The 21,765-nt window shown below is 45.2% G+C and overlaps 1 protein-coding gene across 4 annotated transcripts in view; it reads left to right on the top strand.

Moving 5' to 3' along the window:
- The window catches only part of zranb3 (zinc finger, RAN-binding domain containing 3), a 98,860-nt gene extending 78,349 nt beyond the window's left edge, over positions 1-20,511 (top strand). For 2 of the 4 annotated variants that reach the window (XM_056587960.1, XM_056587962.1), the window contains exons 18-22: positions 2,555-2,695; positions 6,828-7,058; positions 9,092-9,284; positions 17,792-17,923; positions 19,088-20,509. In XM_056587960.1, coding sequence (XP_056443935.1) covers positions 2,555-2,695; positions 6,828-7,058; positions 9,092-9,284; positions 17,792-17,923; positions 19,088-19,186 — 796 coding nt within the window. In that variant the 3' untranslated portion in view covers positions 19,187-20,509. Of the gene's footprint in view, positions 1-2,554; positions 2,696-6,827; positions 7,059-9,091; positions 9,285-17,791; positions 17,924-19,087 lie in introns of all 4 variants that reach the window. The other 2 variants (XM_056587963.1, XM_056587961.1) reach the window with 2 other exon arrangements.
- Positions 20,512-21,765: the final 1,254 nt, after the last annotated feature.

The raw sequence follows: 21,765 nt of genomic DNA, 5'->3' as shown, positions 1-21,765 counted from the left end.
ATGACGTATTTTTCTGGTAAAAAAATGTGTCAGGTAGCAAATGTATAATCTGCAATCTTTCCCTCACCCCCCCCCCCCCTTCTCCCTCTCCCCCTCCCGCACACAAGCCTGTGCTTTATTTCACTATAGTTAGGTAGGTTGCTGCCTTAGCTGTTGTTACACTTTTTTATTTCACTAAGGTGCTTCTGTAAATTAACCAAATTTTCAGCTGTTTGTTATTATATTTTCAACTAACCAATAGTAGTTGCCATGCTTTTTTTTTAATGTCGATGCACTTTGAGCCCTGAATAACAATATGAGCTATTGAATAATTGGAGCATGCATAGTATACTACACTTTGCATTGAACAATTACCCCTGTAACCCATAGATTGACTAATTTTATAATGTAATCAAAGGCTCACACACTAACTGCTTTCAGACACAGGTGTAAATCCTGATATTCTCCTGCTATTCTCCTGATGGGCTGTATGTGTGAACAACTTATCCTGACATTTGAATCCCCAAAAATTACCTGAATAATCGTACCCCTTAGGTAGTATTTTCTCTGAAAGAAATCTAAATTACCTTATACTGTATGTGAATGAGGAGTAGAAAGTTGGTATTTCTCACACCACTTGAGTGGGAGTGTTGATGACGCTTCTACATGTCATTGAGTGGCCCCCGAAATGATAATCAGCCTGTTGTCTTTTGTTCGCTGAATGGTTAAAAAATATTTAAATGTTGGCTCTGCTTTTAAGTGTCATTCGTGGTGAACGCTAAAAGATAGGTCTTATTATAACCCTAAAAGTACACATCATACAATAAATGACAATACATACAAGTTCACAGCTGCGCGAGTATGGCAAATTATTATTTTTTTTTTATTACTGACAACAGTCAGCTGAACATTACAGGGTCCCGTCCTTCCGCTCAATGTTTTCACTTTTTTTTCTAATTTTTTCTTAATCACAGAAATCAGCTACATTTGTCACGACACCTTCCTTCTTCGTCGTTTCTTCTATTTGTCTCTAACTCATGCTACAATCTTTCATCGATCGATGCTACGGATTTTGTGGATGAAACAGAATATATGATGCATCATTTTAGCAAAATTTAAGATAATTGCAATGAGTTCTGCCTCCACTTTGTCTGGTCAAAACAAACTACAGTGGCAGCGGCCACACTTATCCCACCTCTTGCAATCTTAGATCCTACATCATATCCCACCCCTTGCAAGCCCACCCCCTTAAACCCCCCCCTTGATCCTACTTATGTCTAAACGACATCGATGTCCGCATATCAGAAGCATCAAGTGTGAATCACCCTCAGGGTCAAGTCTCCTGAAATACAAATGCGGCAAAAATGTGTGAAAACGGCTGTAAAGTAGAACATGATTATGCTTGCTTCATAACATAAGGAGAACATTATTATCCTTGCTTTATTACGTAATGGGTGAACCAAAATATTACGTTGTAACTAGTGGTGGGCCGTTATCGGCGTTAACGGCTGCGCACTTCCAAAACCTCTCTCTCGCCGCACAGCATCCGAAATGCCCCATGTATCTGTATGGTTATGCAACCTAATCCCACCATTAGATGGTCAAGGTTGACCGGGACCTCTCGGCAGCAGACCGATTCAATGGCAGTGTCCATGCTCCGGCAGCACCCACACGCACAGCAGTCACACCCACACGATCCGAAGGTGGAGCTGGAGCCTGAAATTGATCCCTCGGACACTACAGACGTGTCCCTCACAGGCTGAAACGCGTAACCAGCCATATTAAAATCACTATTTTCGGCCGTGGAGTGTAGAAGACGTTCGCGTGTCTGCAGCGACGACTTAGTCCTACCATGCCAGTGACGTCATCGGCGCTCTAATACTAAAAGACGCATTTTCTATTGTCGCAAAAAAAAAAGCTATATGGATTTTTTATTATTTTTTTTAGTCATTTTTTTTATAATGGTCATAACTAACACGTAATCGATGTTGATTATTTCAGTTTAGTTCATCTTTAATGTATTGAACTGTGGAGAGAGACAGGACAGGGGAGAGAATAGGACAGGGGAGAAAGAGACCAGACAGTGGAAAGAGAAGACAGTGGAGAGAGACAGCATAGCGGAGAGAGACAAGACAGTGGAGAGAGACAGGACAGTGAGGAGAGAGAGGACAATGGGTTGAAAGAGATACGATAGCAACGTAGCATAGGAGAATGGAGAATGGAACCTGCAAGGCTATAAGGGCCTGTTGCTTGTAATTTAAGCATTAAGCTGGACTGATGCTCGGTTTCAGCGAGGGTCCAGATGGCCAAACTGACGCTGAATGTAACACCCTGCGCGGTGGTTATAGCTAGATGGTTGCCTGGTGCAGCTAGCTAGCCTGCCCCCTACACTTTTGCATAACATGTTTTTCGATGATAAGGAAACAGTAGGATCTATCCAAAACCTCATCCAAATGGGTTGTCCCGAACAACGCAAAGATTACAAAGCTACGAGCTAGCTTCCCCTGGGACCCGGTGCGTCTAGGCCTCCAGTCCCAGGGTTCACCTCTGTTTGCCTCCCCTCTTTCCCCCCCAGGTACGTGGGCCGGGAGGACGTGGCCCAGGCCTCACTTGCCAAGGCCCAGCAGGAGGGCGGCAGCACCCGGCTGGTCTCCAAGGACAGCTTCTTCAACAAGAGGAGGTCCGCCTCCTCACTGTCGCCCCCCGCTAGCAAGAGGTAGGGGGAGGGACGGCTGATGGTGGATGGATTTGATTGGATGGATTTAGGATGACAATGTACACAAAGCGATTGGACAGCGAGAAGAGGAGCGCTAGAGAGACTAGATGGATGGACGGCATGTACACAAACACACATGACACAACTCTCCATGGAGTTGTGTCATGTGCCTTCGGGGCGAGGCTCAAACACCCTCTGCATGTGGGCATGTGTGTGGGCGTGTGTGTGCATGGCCGTGTGCTTGCGTGTGTGTGTTGATACAGCTAGTACAGGCTCTTGTACCCTCCATCGAGTGAGATGCCAGGACCAGCTGGCCACATGCAGAGAGTATTGCTATGGCAACAACCATCTCTCTCTCCCTCACTCCCTCTCTCTCTCTCTTGCTCCCCATTTTGCTCTGTTTTTCGTCGCACATTTGTCAGATATAACAGCATAACACGTGTGGCGCACATGTCTGACTGACTTCACGGGACGTGCTGTCAGGACTACAGGCCACACTTTGAACATTGTCGACGCGGTAACACTTCAGTATACATCAGACTAAAGAAAACTGCATTTAGTTTATGTCAGGTATTGATGGCCGTTTAAAATGTTTCTGATGGATCATGGAAACAGATATAAATATAGATATCATCTCAACACTGAGACCTTTACACACTATATGCACACCATACACAAAGTGTGTCATCGGCCGATCGTGCCCTAGCAGCTCGGCGCATGCTGAAGCGGTTCAGTTGTTTTTTGGACCAAACTATAGGGGAGAAGAAAGGTGATCCAAGTGACACGGTCCTGGACTGGCCATCGGGGCCGGACGGAGACGGGTACCTCCAAAATCAATCTCCCTGGACCTTCCCGGTATCAACCGTCCCCCAAGTACAGAAACCAAACAGCCAGTGAGAGGCAGCTGCACCAGTAGGGGTGGGACAAAATATATCTTACATTCACATTTAGGGGATTTTGCTGACGCTTTTATCCAAAGCGACTTGCAACCATTCATTCACACATTCAAACACCGACGGCAGAGTCAACCACGCAGGGCGACAGCCTGCTCTTCAGAGATTCTAACCGCTAGCTGGGGGGTTGATTTCCACATTCAGTTAAAGCTAGCTTTGGATGGAACCAGGATGGCTGCTCATGCCCATTTAGAACAAGGCCATGTTGTCGCGGTGTTAACAAGGACCAGAGTCTGTTGTGGAGTGTTCCCAGCAAACTCAATGAGGCTTTGTGAAGTTTGGCTAAGTTTAGCTTGAGCTAACTGATGGCTAGCCAAGCTCATAGTCCCGGGAAGAGCCAAAAGTTAGCTCTCTCCCGAGCTAGCATGCTTTTGGATCTCATTCCAGCATCCCCTGTACTCACTAAGAGAGACGTTTGTTTAGCCCTCGTCTTCATACCTCTCTCACCCTCCTCCATTTCTCCATTCTCTACTTCCTCTCTTCTCTCCCCTTTCAATTAAATTCAAAGGAGCTTTATTGAAATGAAAAAATACATTGACAATGCCAAAAGAGCAAAATAATTAAACAAAGGAAATTAATGTTAAAAGTGAACCATAAGGTGTATAGAGAGAGGTAATGGTTGGGAGTAAATCTGACTATTTGGCGAAACTGGGCCACAGAATGACAGACTTGGACTGGTCTTAACCTATCTCCTGAGAGACCGGTGACCGTGTGTTGGAGCCGTGGCTTGGGCGGGATTGTTGTAGTCCATCTGTCTGCACTGGTGTGATGCGAGCCCCCCATCGCCCAAACACACACCGTGTTAGCAGCATGCACACGCATCAGATGGCTAGTTTGGCTGATTAGACTGCCTGTGGTTCAATACCATATATGAATCCTCCCCGGTCCGGCCCTCCCCCCCCCCCCCATTTTTTTTAGTTTTTCAAGTAAGACAAATATTACAAAAATCTGTAAAAATGAATGATATAATTATAATTAAGAAAATAAAAAACGAGCCCCCAAATATGTTACGGCCACCCTTACAACACGGCTCGCGATCCGGCGGCCCGCAACGTATTAAGAATACATAGACCAAAGTTCCCGATCACAATGATGGTGACGTTTATTTCACAGAACTTCCAACAAAAGGACACTCATTAAAGAAACAAAAAGGTTGGACGAAGCCTGGGCCAGCCACGCAATGGGCCGTCGAAGCCAGCACTTCCTCCCTACAGTTCCCATCCTCCGCTATATAAAACAAATGCGAAAACGATAGCAGTCCTCCAAGCAGGATTCAAAGGCAGCTCGGGTCAACGTGAAGACGCCAGAATGAGACCCCCTCGGGAGCACAGGGCACGCCTTAAGTAGCCGTAGCTCCACCCCCAGGAATCGCGAACACCTGCGAGGACAGAAGAGAATAGCGCGGGTGGAACAAGAAGAAAAAGGGGAGGCGCGTAACAGTGTAAAATAGGCCACAGTTCTGCTCTGTGCGGAAGAGAATTGGCGCTCCGAGAATTGGCGCACTTCCTTACAAGACCGGTAACCATAGCAACGCCGGTAAACAAAAGCACTTCGATTCTGGCCGTAGTGCTCCCCGCACTACAGCCATCCGGAGGCGCACAGAGCTTTTGGCCATGATATTATCTATAAAATTATATTATACTATTATATATAGAACGTTATTGACGCTGTCACCGAGTGTGAGAGGAGAGTTGACAGAGAAGATGGCGGTTGACCTAGTTTCAAAGTTTATACCGTTCATGCTCGGTAATACCGGTGTAACGTGTTGACACGACTACTACTACATGTTCCAAATCGGTTAACATATTCTCCATCCATTAAAAGAGAAAGATCAGTTAAGTCATTAATTCGTCTGAAATATACCAGCCAGCACATACACATTTCGTTAGCAGCTTGTGCTAGCTCCCGCCTAGCAATAACGTCAATGGTGGAGCTCTGGCTAACTGTTTTTCTGTCAATTCACCTGCACAATTCGTTAATGCCTGACTTCGGAATAAAACCGTTATTTTTGAGCACTTAGATGCATCCCCCTCCAGCATCCGCCTCTTCTTTATTCTGGCCTTTTCAGCCCCTCCTTTCTCTTTTCTCTTCTTGCCTTCCATGAGTGCCACAACAAGCAAAAGCAAGCAACCACGAACTTGCTCGCCTTCTCTGTCTGACGCGTCTTTATGGTCATGCCATTAGACGTGGGGCCGCTCATATATTCCCCTACATTTCCGAAAATGGACTTGACCTGCAAGCTGTTTTTTGGATAAACGCATTTCCCAATCCCAGGAGTCTTTGCTCCATTCTACGTCAATTCAAGAACAAACAAATTAAAGTAAACTGTAGTTCGTATTATTTATTTATGGTCATGAAAGTTCTGTATCGCCTGAATAATGAAGAATTAAATTAAGTAAAAAAGATATATATAAAAAACAAAAATGATTTAAAAAAAGAACATGTCCACCTGGCCTCGCTGGCCGGCCGGCCGACTGAGAAATCTCCCGATCGTCCCGACGGCCACTCCGCCTCTGGGTCGTTGGTGTGTGTGTGTGTTCCGATTTAAGTGACCCACGTCACTTGCTCAAGATCCTTCGCCGTAGTGGTGGCGCAATGCATCCTGGGAGATAATGGCTATATGGTCTTGCCGAGTACAGTGGACTCCAGTGCCTCATCTTGAAGCTTGTTTCTATGGCAACGTCTTATATCCTTCCAACCTTTTCCACATGTGTGTCTTACATAAGGGTTCTCTCTCTTTAAATCAAGCTCTCTCTCTTTAAATCAACCTCTCTCCCTCTCTCTCTTTAAATCATCCTCTCTTTAAATCAACCTCTCTCTCTTTAAATCACACAAGGATATCGCTCTCTCTTTAAATCAACCTCTCCCTCTCTTTAAACCTCTCGCTCTCTCTCTCTTTAAACCTCTCGCTCTCTCTCTCTTTAAACCTCTCGCTCTCCCTCTATTTAAATCAACCTCTATCTCTTTAAATTCAACTCTCTTTAAATCCACCTCTTTAAATCAACCTCTCTCTTTAAATCAACCTCTCTCTCTCTTTCCTTAAACCTCTCGCTCTCTCTCTCTTTAAATCAACCTCTATTTCTTTAAACCTCTCTCTCTCTCTCTCTCTCTCTCTCTCTCTCTCTCTCTCTCTCTCTCTCTCTCTCTCTCTCTCTCTCTCTCTCCCCCTACCTCCCCAGGCAGAAGGAAAAGGAGCCCCCCAAGGAAAGTGTACCGGGGGCCCCTCAAGCCGAGGCCTCCGCCGAGTCCCCCGGCCCCTCATTGTCCCCCTCCTCGTCGGACCCCCCTGGGTACCTGCAGGCCCTTGATGGACAGGGGGTCCCGCTCTGCCTCCACTGCCAGGAGCCATGCCCGGCCTCCCCGGATGACTCCAGCACAGCCACCTGGGACAGCCGCTTCTGTAGCCACAGGTATGCCCCCCTTCCCCCCCGCGGAGCCTTCCAGAGTAGAGTCCTCATTCAATCCATCAAACTTTAGCAATAAGGCGGCTCACTGGATAGAGTGTGTACCATTTAGGTTTGATTCCTGGCTGTGGTCCTTCGCTGCATGTCCTCCCCGCTCTCTCCCATACCCTCCAGTCTATCTCACTCTGAGAAAGCATAAAAATGCAACATGCACTTTTCGTGCAATGCAGTGATAAAAAGTGCGGGGCGAAGGGACACAAGGAGGGGAGGGAAATGAGGTTCAGATAAAGCAGGAAAGTATCGAAAATCTATTCCTTCACTACAGCCATATACTCTCAACTGGGACAACGAACTTTCCCATCTGGAATACTGAAGCACATTTGAACAGTAACAAAGATTATTTTAAAGGGGTAGGTAGACCAAAACAAGATGTCACACCATGACAGAGATACAATTAAGTGATGATGGTAAACCGACAGACTTACCAAACACACCTATGTGCTCACATGGATCCTGTTCTATGCCGTAAACGTGGTCCTAAATACAAAAACAGATCGACAATCTGTCAGCTGTTCGGCTTTGAAGATGAGGATCGATTAGGATTCATGTGAATACAAACCTTAGTTTCCCCTATGATAGAAGTTTCTACATCCTGAGATGTGAGATACAGCTCTCATTAGGGGTTTGACGAGATCTCGTGCTACGAGATCTCGCAAGATTAAACTCGACGATATTACCCGTCGCGTTAAAAATCGGTCTCGCGAGATTTGTGATTTATCCAAACTTCTATTTGTCGCCTGTGGGGGCAGTAATGCGCCTTTGCTACATCTAGTCTGCCAGAACCTAAAGAAGGAGAAGGAAAAGAAGATAAGGAGAAGGAGGGGAAGCAGGGGAAGCATCGAAAGCAGCCATAAGCTGTGTTCGAAATCGTTCCCTATCACGGATATAGTGTACTATTTAGGGTGCTCGCCATTTTGTAGTGGTGTTCGAATTCTCAGTGGTTCATTTCATGTACTATATAGTTCACTTAAAATATCCAAAATTTGAGTGTACATACGATGTAGCCTACATGTTACTCCCGTATACCACAATGCAATGCGGTCGTGTTTTTCCGGAGGAGAAGAAGAGGCTGAATAACCGCAAAAACGAATACCTTTAATCAAAGTACATTTTGGGTACTTTGATTTGGTTTTGCACATAATATTGTTTGCAATTGAAAAAAAGAGAATTATTTAATTTAATTTATTTTTAGTTAACTTTTATAAATGTTAGTTTTAGTTAAAATTTTATGCATGTAAAGAGTTATAATAAAACATTTCAAAATACATGTGCCACTTGGTTTAATAAAAGTCTGTTGGTCCAGTCATATAATTTGTCATTGTAGTTTTCTTAAAATCTCGTCTCGTCTCGTTCTCGTGAACCCAATATCGTGTCTTGTCTCGTCTCGTGAGCTGAGTGTATCGTCACACCCCTAGCTCTCATAAATTCGCGATTCAATCGACTCGATGGCATTCCGAGGACCTCTTCCTACACTGTTACAAGTCCCCTCTGGCTCTTTCAACGTCGGTTCCCTCACCTTTCAGTTTGGCTTCCACCTTTTGAAAATGAATATCGAGGGACGATTAACAGGCGATTTGTGATTTGTTTCTTTACACTCGCTATAATGACAGAAACCGCCAGTACCAGCGTGTCTCTGGGTGCTGATTTTTAGAGATAGACGCTATGATGTGTTCTTCTCACCTCCACTGCGTCACCTCCAACTGTCAATGACACTAATTCACTGTCAGAGATAAAGGGGATCACGCAAGAATTCAAAAGTATCCACTATGTTTGCGGTCTGGAATCTTGGCAGACTGTACAAAGTGGCCTGTTGAAGGGGGTGTGGTGTCCAGACTCATATCAAGGGATGCACTGTTTCGAGATGTTCTCTGTCGATGCATGCAGTCATAATCTAGTACAGGCCTCACGCTCAAAAATCGTTTTCACAAGAGCTTCAAAACCCTCACCGCCCTCACCTCTCCACCCCCTCGCCCACCCAGGTGCCAGGAGGAGCTGCGTCTGCGCTCCAGCCAACCCCACATGCGTGCCCGTGTCCTGGAGGCGGAGGGCGGGGCGTGCCAGCAGTGCGGGCTGGCCGCCCATCAGCTCTACCTGAGGGTCCGCGACGCACCCCCTGCCCAACGTAAGGACCTCCTGGAGAGCACCTGGCTGGCCCAGCTGCCCCTCAAACAGGTGGGAGGAGTTAGGCGGGTGTGTGTGTGTGATAGTTTTGTGACATCACTGCACATATATTTGCAAATGCGTTGTCCAGCATCATTTTTTGTGTGCATACCAACATCTTCTGGTTGGTGGGTGTGTGTGTGCTTGTGCTTCTTTAGTTTTCCCTTTGTTGTTTTGTGTGTGTGTGTGTGTGTGTGTGTGTGTGTGTGTGTGTGTGTGTGTGTGTGTGTGTGTGTGTGTGTGTGTGTGTGTGTGTGTGTGTGTGTGTGTGTGCTTGTGCTTCTTTAGTTTTCCCTTTGTTGTTTTGTGTGTTGTTTTGTGTGTGTGTGTGTGTGTGTGTGTGTGTGTGTGTGTGTGTGTGTGTGTGTGTGTGTGTGTGTGTGTGTGTGTGTGTGTGTGTGTGTGTGTGTGTGTGTGTGTGTTGGATGTGTGTCTGTGGGGAGCTTGATGTTTATGTACATCTTACATGTAAGATGTGGGCGTGTCCATCAGAGGAATGGATATGTGTGTACTCCAGGCTGTGTATACTTGTTTGCGCCTGTTTGTGTACTCCAGGCTGTAAGTGTGTGACTGTGTGTACTCCAGGCTGTGTGGAAGTGTGTGCGTCTGTGTGTGTACTGTTTTTAGGGGGTCTTTGGGTCCTTACAAGCCACAGCCGATATTTTCCAGAATATTTATGTTATTTTTTCAAACCCCTGATACTATCTATTGATTCTTTTGTCACATCAATAAAGTCTCTAATTTTTTAGCCTAGCAATATCCTTGCACAGCTCAGCACTTATCACGTGAAATAGTATATGATTTCAATCTTCTGGTTTTTGCCATGTACCATTGGCATGAATAATAAAACATACATAGATATGTTCACAACGTCTTCAGAGATAACCAATTAAATGTCAGCAGCATCTTACTGCCCACGCACTCCATCAGTGATTCAGTCTGTTGTTAAAGGGGTGCTAGGGCTGGGGGTAAACGATTATTTATTAAACGATTAATCGGGCGATTATATTATCGATTAGTCGACTAATCAAATGACTAATTGGACGATTATCTATTTTTCTGTTGCTCGATTAATAAAAACCATAATGTAACTCAAATAAATACCAAAAAATTCTTGATAATATACTTTATTTATTGAACAGTTTTGCACAGCAAAAAACCTTCTGCTTTACACAAAATAAAATAAATAAAATAGTTTCACTGTTATACAAAATGAAAGGCCAGCCCGTTTACTCTTTCACAGTACCAACATAACTCTTGTTAAAAAAATTCGAAAGTTGTAGTGCAAAAGAAAACACTGCAGTGCACAGTAGACATTCCTGAGTGTTTAACACAATATAAAATTCCTGTTTTCAGTGTAACAGTCCGAACATAAATCTCTCCTGAACAAAAGATCAAAAAAATGCAGTGCAAAAACCAACACTGTGCAGTGCACAGTACAGACATTCCTGAGTGTTTAACACAATCTAACAGTCTCAACATAAAACCTGATGCACAATCAAACTGACTCTCTTAACTGCTATTCTGTTGGCTTACATGCTAATGAAGTTTGTGCAATATAGCACTGTCCACTTCCCTCCACTTCTCTCCTCCCTCACCACTCTTTAGCTACCTACTCTGAATTACTGTGGAGGAATGTGAGCATGTCCACGTGCTCTTTGGTGAGGCTTGCTCTTTTTTTGTTCACGATGGTCCCTGCTGCTGAGAACAGACGTTCCGAAGGTGTGGATGTTGCAGGGGCAGCCAGATAGGATTTTGCCACAACAGCCAGGGCAGGGAACTTTGTTTCATTTTCCTTCCACCATTGGAGTTGGTTTTTGTCCTTTGGAATCTGTTTCTCCCTAAAGTACGCAAGCAGCTCATTCCTGACAGCATCATCCCTTCCGTCTTGGCCTGGGTCTTCATCTTCCAGCTCCTCATCATCATCTGTGTCATCTTCTTCAGGCTCTTCCCTCACTTGCACTCGTCTGGCTTGAAGTGCAAGGGTCTGAAGTTTGATTTTCACCTTCAGGATGTCTTCTGTGGACGGGAACTTGAGTTTTCGGAATCTCGGATCAAGGGCCGCGGCGAAGATGCACACATTTCTACCGTCTTCATTATATGTAGCCTCAATCTTCCATCTGAAAAATAATGGATTTGATTTGCACACTTATGATCAAAGAAATTCAAGGTGCTTAGAGAGAAAGATAACAGTAGAATCAATAGCTCTACATGATAGAATGCCAATGGGAAAACATTGAAAAATGCAAACTGGGAAAGCTTAATTAAAATATTCAGTTAGTTCACTATAAGAAATTTAAAGAGCTGGATAAACAAACTAACCTTGAAGCAATCTCTGCTGCGGCTGCTGTTTGGAAGGTGGTGACGGGAGCGGACTCAAAGACTGTCTGCGTGGACTTCTGTAGGGCTTTCACTAGCGGAGGCAGGACAGAGACTGTGACGTATGCTTGTCTACTCAGGAAGACGGTGGCTTGCTCAAAGGGCTCAAGTGCTTGCTGTAGCTCCTCCAGGAGGCTCCACTGGTCAGCTTTCATATCCAGGTAGTGCTTTGCTGCATTGGTGACCTCTGGGTCGGAGAGGGTTGCGGTTACAGGCCACCGCTGCTCAAGGAGGCGTTTGATCATATAGTAAGAACTATTCCATCTAACAGCTACATCCTGGGTCAACCTGTGTTGAGCTGTGCCCATTTGCTCTTGTTTGAGTTTCAACTTCAGGATGGCAACATCGCTGCTATGGAAGTACCCGGCGAGGCTCCTTGCTGCCCCAAGTGCCTTGATTATGCGGGGCTCTTTCAGAGCATCGTTGACGATCAACTGGGTGGTATGGCCAGCACATCGAAGTGAGGCAACGCCATGCCTCTCTTCAAGGATTCTAAGGGCTTTGACCACATTAGCTGCATTATCGTGGACAATCGCCTGGACATCATCAAGGAGAGAGAAGTCAAACTTCTCGGCAACCTCTTCAATCCAGCGAGCAATGTTTACTGCAGTGTGTCGGTCCTCAAGGGGCTTCGTGCACAAAACAATTGAGACCATCTCCCAGTTGTCGTTGATGTAGTGGCAGGTCACTCCGAGATATGCCTCTGTGGCAATACTTGTCCAGGCATCTGTGGTGAGTGTGATTTTTGAGGACCTCTTCTTGAGGTCTTTCTTCAGATCTTCAAGAGTATGTTGATATGCCTTCTCCAACTGCTTTGTGAACCACCACCTAGAGGGACATTTGAAGCCTGGGCAGGCATATTCAATCATGTCTATGAAGGCTTCACCCTCAACGAGAGACAAAGGCCTCATGTCTTTGACGATCACCTGTAAGACAAAGAAAATTATTATTAATAACAACATGAACATAGCACCTTTCATAGAGCCATATGTTGCTTACAATGTAAGAAGATTTATTATTAGACAATCTAAACAAGGACACAAAGAAAAGGGCCAAGTTAACTGAAGAAACACCCATAACCTAGCTAATAAATATAGGACACAAAAAATGGACACAGCCTTTCCATCCTAAAAGAAGCTCAAAGCAAACAGTGAGCTAATAATTACTAATTACTCTCAAGATCGTTTTGCTCAGTTCAGCTGCCTTCTGTGGAGTGCATTGTGTCTCTTTCCCAAGGTAGGACGGCAAGGTTCTTTGCTTTGTCCTAGAAAACACAAAACCAATGCATATTAGAACAGCTATGACAGTGGGGCATTTTAAATCTACTCTTAACCTCATTGCAGTGCTATGCTATGATTAGTTTATTTGAATGCTATCGTGGCTACTTTTAAAAGTAATGTTATGTCCAACAATGCATTTGATCATCATGGCTAGCCTAACGCAGCAGCTGTGTCTCTGTCTGTGTTGTTTTGTAACATGGAAATGGCCAGGGGTGCGCAGCACATAACAATTTTGATCTGGTTACAATGCAAAATACAATGCAATACAATACAAATATAAAGTAAGGAACGCTAATAAATGTAATTTGTAAAATAAGTGTTATCTGTCTTGTCGCGCTCAATGAACGAGTGCGCGAATGTTCAAGAACCTTCCACGTCATTCGACGCGATCGATCGTCTGTTGCCAGGCAGGTTTGGAATGGATTACTATGGATGACGTGGGCCGGTACAATTTTCGCCCCCGGTACAATTTTAACGTGACACCACCAACCCAGCACGAACAAACCGCACCGCGCAGAGCCCAAGCCACACAACACAAACCACACAAACATGAAATTAATTTAACCAACGTTGGTACTTACTTGCAATTGTCTCCATCACGAGTGACAATGGGGTGCCTCCGTTTGAGATGCTCCAACATTGCTGTCGTGCTCTTGTGATATGCCAACTCCATTTGGCAAAGAGTGCAAATCACAACACCTTTCCGTTTAGGACTTATCTTGAAGTATTTCCATACCTTTGAGGATTTCGTGCGCGGACATTTTCCTTTATTGTGACTTTCGTCCATTTTTCAATCCATTTTTCTCGTGTGGCGAAAATCGTCGACGGAGAAATTTGACGTTGACGAATTTTTGACGTTGACGTCATCGACGCGTCGCTACAGCTCTAGGTGCTATCATACTTTTTGGACTTTACCCTTTGTTTTATACATTTATATGACGTATGTTACATGTTTGACGTCTGCTAAGCTAGAAAAATCTAAGTCTGAGCCATGGGGAGTATTCGCGCCCACCAAGAACGCCCCTCAATAAGTGTGTGAAACAGCTTGTTTACTTCGGTAACAGTGTGACGTCAGACTGCAGTGGGAGGGGCTGAAGTGCAGAAGTCCTGCCTCCCGGCTACCTGCAATGCTCACAACTTCTCGGGGGTGTGAATTTGCCAACACATGCCCAAAGTGTTGGACCAATTGCAACAGAGTGAGCGTGCTGACCAATAACAGCAGAGTTTACTCCTCCCAAGCTAAGGTACTCGTGTTGGGGGCCTTAAGGCAACATGATACAAAACAGAACGTTTTTGAATGACCTTGAAATTGGTTTTGCAGAAATGAACATTGTGAGAATAATAAGGGGTATTTTTAACACACAGACATGTAACCCTATTCTAGTTGTACGCCCAAATGCAATTATTAACCCTTAAAAAGCATGATATGGGACCTTTTAATGTGCGGTCGTACGGGGTCCTATACACACACCCAGCACTCAGTAGAATAATGATAGGTGAAAGGCGGGGCCCGGCGTTGTGTGACGTACAGAGGTCTTCAGGGTCTGCCTGCCTGGGAATCGGGGTGTAGTGTGTTTCGACCTGAAGCACTGTCTGGGGAGCGTGTGATCGTGTTTAGGTCGAACGGTTTATGATAAGGCTTTTTTTTATGCATTTTTGTTGTTAGTGTGTGTGTGTGTGTGTGCGCGCTACATCGGTTGGGTTCCATTTCAGTTGGCTGCCCTAATGATGTCAAATTCTTCGCTAAGGAGCCAAATGTATTTTTAAATGTATTCTCTCTCTCTCTCTGTCTCTCTCTCTCTGTCTGTCTCCCAGTCTATCTGTCTCCCAGTCTGTCTGTCTCTCTCTTTCTGTCTCAGTCTCTCTCTCTCTGTCTCAGTCTCTCTCTCTGTCTGTCTCTCTCTATCTTTTTCTCCCTCTCTCTCTGTCTATCACTATCTTTGTTTTTCTCACTCTCTCTCTCTCGCTCTCTCTCTCTCTCTCCCTCTCTCTCTCTCTCTCTCTCTCTCTCTCTCTCTCTCTCTCTCTCATCCTGTCTCTCTCTCTCTCCCTGTCTTTCTTTCTCACACCCTTTCTCTGACTCATTTTAACTCCATCCCTCTGGCCAGCTCCCCCTCTCTCATGTCCTCTCCTTCAGCTTTGGGGCTCATCATAATCTGTCTGTACAAGATCTCTTCTGTCTGCAAAGTCATCTTTGGAATTGAATTGAAAGCCATTTTTTTTAAGCGCAATTCGATTCATCACGTCACACACACACTTGTGAAATGTCCTGAAATGTAGAAATCCTTTCGTAATGTGACCAGTGTCTTGCTTGCACTACTTTTTAGTACAGAAATCCCAGTAATACAAGATTGCTCTTTGAAACAACTTTTCAAACCGGCCAATCTTATCAATGCCTCCAGTCAGGCTCACCGTTGATCGCATTCGTTAACAAAAAGTATGGATTCTGTATTGTAGACAGATTTGGACACCTGGAATGGGCAGGGTTGTACAATCTAGATAACTTGGATAGTCCTACATTGACCTAATTGCCAAAATCCTACCAGGCACACCAGCGAGTAACCTTTACATGTACATTACATTCAGGGCATGTGCTGAAAAAAAAATCTTTGAAGGAACTTTGGCCTTGACTCTCTGAAGTCCATGAACCGCGACACGGAGGAGAAAGGGATTGTAAACCGGGAGCTGAGCTGCCGGACTTGCCGCCGGGGTCCCTGCGCCGGAGCTGATGGACTGTCGCCGAGACCTACCCCCGCCGGACCTGCCAGCTTCGGAGGCAGTACAGCTCCCGGAGTACACCCGCCAGAGCAGCCGGAAAGCCTCGGCCGCAGTTCAGCTCCCGGAGTACACCGCCGGAGCTGCCGGAGCTGCCGGACTGTCGCAGAAGCTTCGGCGGCGGCCGGATGGCTTCGACGGCGGCCAGACCGGCGGGGGTAGCTCGGCGACAGTCCGCCAGCTCAGCTCTGGGAGTACAATCCCTTTCTCCTCCATGTTACCTCCTCCGGACTGCCGCCGAAGCTTTGGCGGCAGTCCGGCAGAGAAAGGGATTGTACTCTTGGAGCTCAGCTGCAGGGCTGCCGCCGAGTTCCCCCCGCCGGAGCGGGGTGGGGAAGTGGAAGATAATATTCAACTGTGCCCCCTTCCTACATGGGAGGGGGGGCCAAAACTGACTCGCTCGTTTGGTAACTGTAGGCGGGGTACTTTCAGAAATGCCTATCTCACTCAAAAAATCATGTACAGACTTTTTTCAAAGTTTATATGCGTGTGGGAGCACCAGAGACCCAAAACAACACCAACAATCCCAGGAAAAGTGTTGTTTTCATAATATGTCCCCTTTAAAAATGCAAATCTTCCGTTAATACGATTTGGAAAAGTAAAATAGTCAACGACAACATGGCGATAAACAGTGTCGAGGGATTTGATTGATGGTGTTGAAAAGATTTCTTGCTTGTGAACGGTTTGCTACATTTCTCTCTGTGAGTAGATTGAGACTGATGTGGGGTTATATCGCCCCCGGCCTTTATGGAAGGCTAGCCAACTCTTGATAGTCGGGAACAAGCAGCAAACCAAACAAGTAATATATTAGCCTACATCAACGAGCCCTGTAAGTGTGAGGAGCGTGGGTTTGAGAAGGACCTTTGCGTTTTGGTCAACGGTTACAGCTTTACTACAGGGACCTTGTTTTCAGTGGCTCGCAGTAATGCTTAAGCTCACCTTCTACCAGTGTGCAGCCGATTGCTCTGTGCTAGAGAGACTTTTGAAGTCATGTTTAAATGCGACCAAAATAAACATTACAACTTGTCCTCCAAACCCCCTGATTAACATCCAGAGTACTTTACTTATACCAGAAGAAGTTATTCGTAAACTGTGAAATATAAAATTAATATGCATTCATACAAACAAGCTACACACACACAAAAACTCTAACGGTGAAGTTGCTTAAAGGGTCAGACTTTCACAGAGATAGACTTAGTATTCTATCTCTGGATCCTGATGAAGTCAGGATCCAGTCATGCCAGGAGCAGCTAGGGGTTAGGTGTTCTACAGTTAACCCCAGTCACACCAGGAGCAGCTAGGGGTTAGGTGTTCTACAGTTAACCCCAGTCACACCAGGAGCAGGTAGGGGTTAGGTGAATCTTCTGGGGGTTAGGGGGGTTGAGTTTCAGTAGAGAGGTGCTTGGTTTCAAACCCACTGTTACCATCACCATCCAATAATGGAGAGGATGGTGATGATGATGGTGGTGGTGATAATTTTGTTGACGATCGTAATGGTGGAGATAACAATGACGATGATAATTATGTAAATGGTGGTGATGATGATGATGTCAATCGTTATGTTAACGTTTGTGATGATTGATGGTGATGGTGGTGGTTATGAGGATGATGGTGGTGGTTATGAGGATGATGGTGAAGATGATGATGATGATGATGGTAACGGTGGTGGTGGTGGTGGTGGTGATGGTGCTGGTATGGTATCCGTGGTGATGATGGTAATAGTGATGATGATGATGTGTTGGGGACAATGGTAACGGTGATGATGATGATGTAACGCTGCTGATGATGATGGTAATGCTGATGATAATAGAAATTATTAAGATGATGGTAATGGTGATGATGATGTTATGGTGGTAATGATAGTGGTGGTGATGATAACAATGATGATGATGGTAACGGTGGTGGTGATGATGATGATGATATGGTGTTGATGATGATGATGGTGATGATGATGGAGATGTTGCTGGTAATGATGAAGATGATGATGATGTTATGGTGATGATGATAGTAATGATGGTGATGATGATGGTAACGGTGGTGATGCTGAAGATGGGAATGATGATGAAGCTGTTGTTGATGTTCCAGCTGAACGAGATCATCCGGGCCCCGGTGGAGGGGGACTTCTGGCAGGTGGACCATATCCAGCCGGTCTACAGCGGAGGGGGGCAGTGTTCTCTGGACAACCTGCAGACCCTCTGCACCGTGTGCCACAGAATGGTGACTAACGCGCAAACACAGAAACACAAACACAAACAGGTGCACACAGCAGCGCTACCACAAAGGAGGGTGTTCCTTTAGAGCAGTCATACTCAAGTAGCGGCCCGCGGGCCTTTTGTGGCCCGCGGGGTGTCTATTAATGGCCCTCGAGCTGTTTTGAAAAGTTTTTTTAATTATTTAAAAAAATAAAAAATAAAAAAAATAAAAATCGTGCTGGGCGCTCTTATTTTGAAACCGCGCGCCGCGATCTCAATACGAGGCTGGGGGTTGCAACGATAAACAGATAGCACTCCAGCCCACAGACCGCTCCAGCCCTCCCAAACTCGAGGCAGACAGTCCATCTCAGCAGCAGTCAAGGCCGATTTAGGGTCGTTTTAGACGCAGAGACGTAAGCACGTAATTTACACAAGGGACATGTTTTAGACAAGTTTTGATTTACGGTTCCTTTAAGGTTCCTTAAGGATTGCGCGTGTTGCAAGGGGATTCTCCGCCAGAACAGTAGGGGGAGCAACGAACAAATCTGTGGGCGTGGAAGTGGAAATCGCTGGCTTGTTTATATTTATAATTATCATAATTTGTTCTTGTGTTTTCTTCTTCTCCTTCTTCAAAATTCTTCATTCGCTTCTGTCACGGCCTTTTAAAAATGGCGCTATTATGCTGTAAAACTGGAAATGTGAGACTCCTGAAAGGATGTGGTTAGCTGGCCAATCACAGTCTTTGCGAGCTGCGTAGGGCCGTAGTGTTTTAGTCGCATAGTCAGGAATTTTGGCCGACGCACTTAAGCACGTAAGGGGGGATATTTTACCGCGCAGGGGGGGGTTATGTATCTTACGTGCTTACGCGTTACGTCTAAAACAGAGCATATATCGGCCTCAGTCACACGTATACCGACCGGCCCCTTGAGTCACTGAAAAAAAAATTTGTGGCCCCTCATCATTTCTACTTCAGTACCCCTGCTTTAGGGTAAGGTCGGCTCGTCTTCACTACATTGTTTTCATTGATGATTTTAGTTTTTCATATCTACATTTCATTGTGTAATTCATTAGGTCTAATTTAGTTCCATTTTGCATGCACTGACTCCTCCTCCTCGTTCCTCTGCACTGGGTGAGTGTTTGATGTTTTATCAGGCCTGCATGTGTCTCTGTGTTCCTCTCGGTTCCTCAGAGAACATCGCAGCAGTGCAAGGAGCGCAGCCGGGCCAAGAAGGACCAGGCCGCCTCTAAGGTGGCCTCCAGCATCACCCGCTTCTTCAGCAAGAAGTAGCATTACGCCGTCTGCAAACAACCATCACACTGATCTACAGACGACCCATGGACGCCAAACGAACCAACCGGGGAGGATCGACAACTACATCAGATGTCAGGTTTACTATCGGTTCAAAACACAAAGGAGACAACAACAACGAGACGGGGAAAAGAGATGACTTGAAGATTTGAAGGATGACTTTGTTTGAGGATTATTGTTGTCATTCACTTTACTTATTACTTTCCCAACAATTATGACGTGATAATGTTTTCTCCATATCGACCAGAATAAAGAGTGTTGGACTTTTCTGTTTAAAAACTTGTTTTTTCTGTTGATCCTGCAGGGTTTTTAGAAACTAGTTGTAGAATAGTTTTGGCGTTTCAGTAAAGAGTCAAGAATCCAACAGCTCGGATCCCTGGTGGCTGTGTAAGGGGTCTTGTAAATTTTCTAAATAAGACCGAAGGCCATATTGTTATTCTTAAATTGATCAGATTTATTGTGAAAGTGTGGGTGTGGGGCCACGATATTTTACAGTCTATAAACAAAAAACTGTAGATATATAATGCACTTAAATAGACACGGATAAATAACCTTCCCACAGATCATCACCACGAAATATCAGGAAACCACAGCCAGAAGTCCAGTGTACACAAGTTGCTGTAGTGCTCTCATCTGTGTGTGAGAGAGTGTGTGCTGTGAACAAGCTAAAAGCATTTTTAACCTGAAGGAAATGCCACTTTGGATGCATGGTACAAGATGAAATTCCGCTTACTGTACGCACAGCAAAATAAAACACAAAACTAACCCCAAAACCCTCCAGAAGGTATGGGTCTCAGGGGTCTCATTTATAAAACTGTGCGTGGGATCGTTACTAAAAGTGTACGTACGCCCAAAAGCTAAGTTTTATGTGCGTCAAAAAATATTCCGATTTATAAAACCCTGTGTACGCACAGTGCCTACAAGTGTGCGCAGCTGAATCAGCTTCATGTTCCGACCTTTTTAACCATAAATGGTCAATGCAAATGACCTCATCAATGCGATCTGCATATAAAACAGACTCAGATGCAAGTATTATGTCTTGTCGGAAACAATGGCTGAAGGACTGAGAAAATCAAAATAGCAAAATTTGACGGAGGTTGAAGTGGAGACACTTGTGAGTGAGATGGAGGCCTGAAAAGTAGTTTTGTTCGGCGGTCACGGGATTGGGATCGCCAACAACAAAAAGCAGAGTGAGTGGCAACATGTTGCTGCAGCAGTGAACTCCGTCAGTAGCACAGATCGCACAGTCCAATAATTAAAAAAGAAGTGGTCTGACATAAAGGTAGACTACATACTTTTATGTAGCCTACCAATAAATCGTTATGGTCCCTAAAGACCCTCTCCCTCCAAATCCTGCCATTTGCATGGTACGCCAGAAGTAGGCTACCATATGGTGCAGCATTACCACGGCGCTTATTTATAGGGTTACGGTAATAAGACTGACCGAGAACACCTTGGATAATCAGTTTGTAATCACCCACCTAAAATGTTCTTGAACATAACCCCTTTTTAATGCCTGATTTGTCATGAAAAGCATCAAGAGGAACGGACAACGATTGTGATGAGGAGTGTGGCTTGGTTTTCCACACTTTGGATTTAATTGACATTTGATTGTGTTTACAGTGTCACGTAAAAATATTATGTTATAGACACATTTTGGACGGATGCTTTATTCCATGCAGTCGAGCCGTCGGTGGACAGTATGGAGTGATGGGATTAAGGCCCCGTTCACACGAAGCCGATTTCATGGCGAAACCGCAAAGGTCTTGTACGGTTCGGCCTTCCGTACACACGAAGCCGGCGAATCCACTGACCGAAACCGCAAACTTCTGAAACCACCCTCGGAGGTGGTTTCAAATCTACCCGGTTTCGTTTTGGATTCGTGTGGACGCCTGAAACCAACTGAAACCGCAAACCATGACGTCATCGCCCCACCCCTCCACCTCCTAGCCAATGGCTCTTAAGCCCGCGGAGTCTCAGAAATCACATGCGAGCATGCGCATAAGGGCAGCCTTTATGCGCATGCTCGCCTCTTCTTCTTATTTAATTTCTTCTGGATTTCTGTACCAGAAGCAGCGCCCCTTATGGGCCTGGAATGTGTACTACAGCGTTTCTACAGATCTACCCGGTTTCGCTTGGCTTCGTCTTTACGGAGATACTTCGAAACCGGACAGATCGAAACCGTAACGATTTCGCCCGTTTCGGCTTCGTGTGAACGGGGCCTGAATATAGAGATTTTTTTATTATTTCTATTCTAAGGAGATGTTTCTGGAGTTATAACTGAGAAATAACGCAGTTGACTTAAATTATTCAGATTACATAGATTTAACGCATGATACGGGTTGAAATTAAATGTATGAAGGGCGATGATAAAACATAATCGTTCTTCTCACTCTTTTCTCACAATTCTTCTGTCTGACTTCAGTTCACCACCACGCCATCTGTGTCGCCAATTCTCCTTTTCCTCCAAACCATGCGTACACATGGGTCAGTTTACTTAGGACTGCGCACATTCTCCCGTCAAGTTGTTTTTTTATAGATCACAACCTTGGCGTGCC

The sequence above is a fragment of the Gadus chalcogrammus genome, chromosome 4 (genome assembly GCF_026213295.1).
Source record: "Gadus chalcogrammus isolate NIFS_2021 chromosome 4, NIFS_Gcha_1.0, whole genome shotgun sequence".
Lineage (NCBI taxonomy): Eukaryota > Metazoa > Chordata > Actinopteri > Gadiformes > Gadidae > Gadus > Gadus chalcogrammus.
Note: the sequence above shows the minus strand (reverse complement) of the source record. Positions and strands in the feature narration are given on the sequence as shown.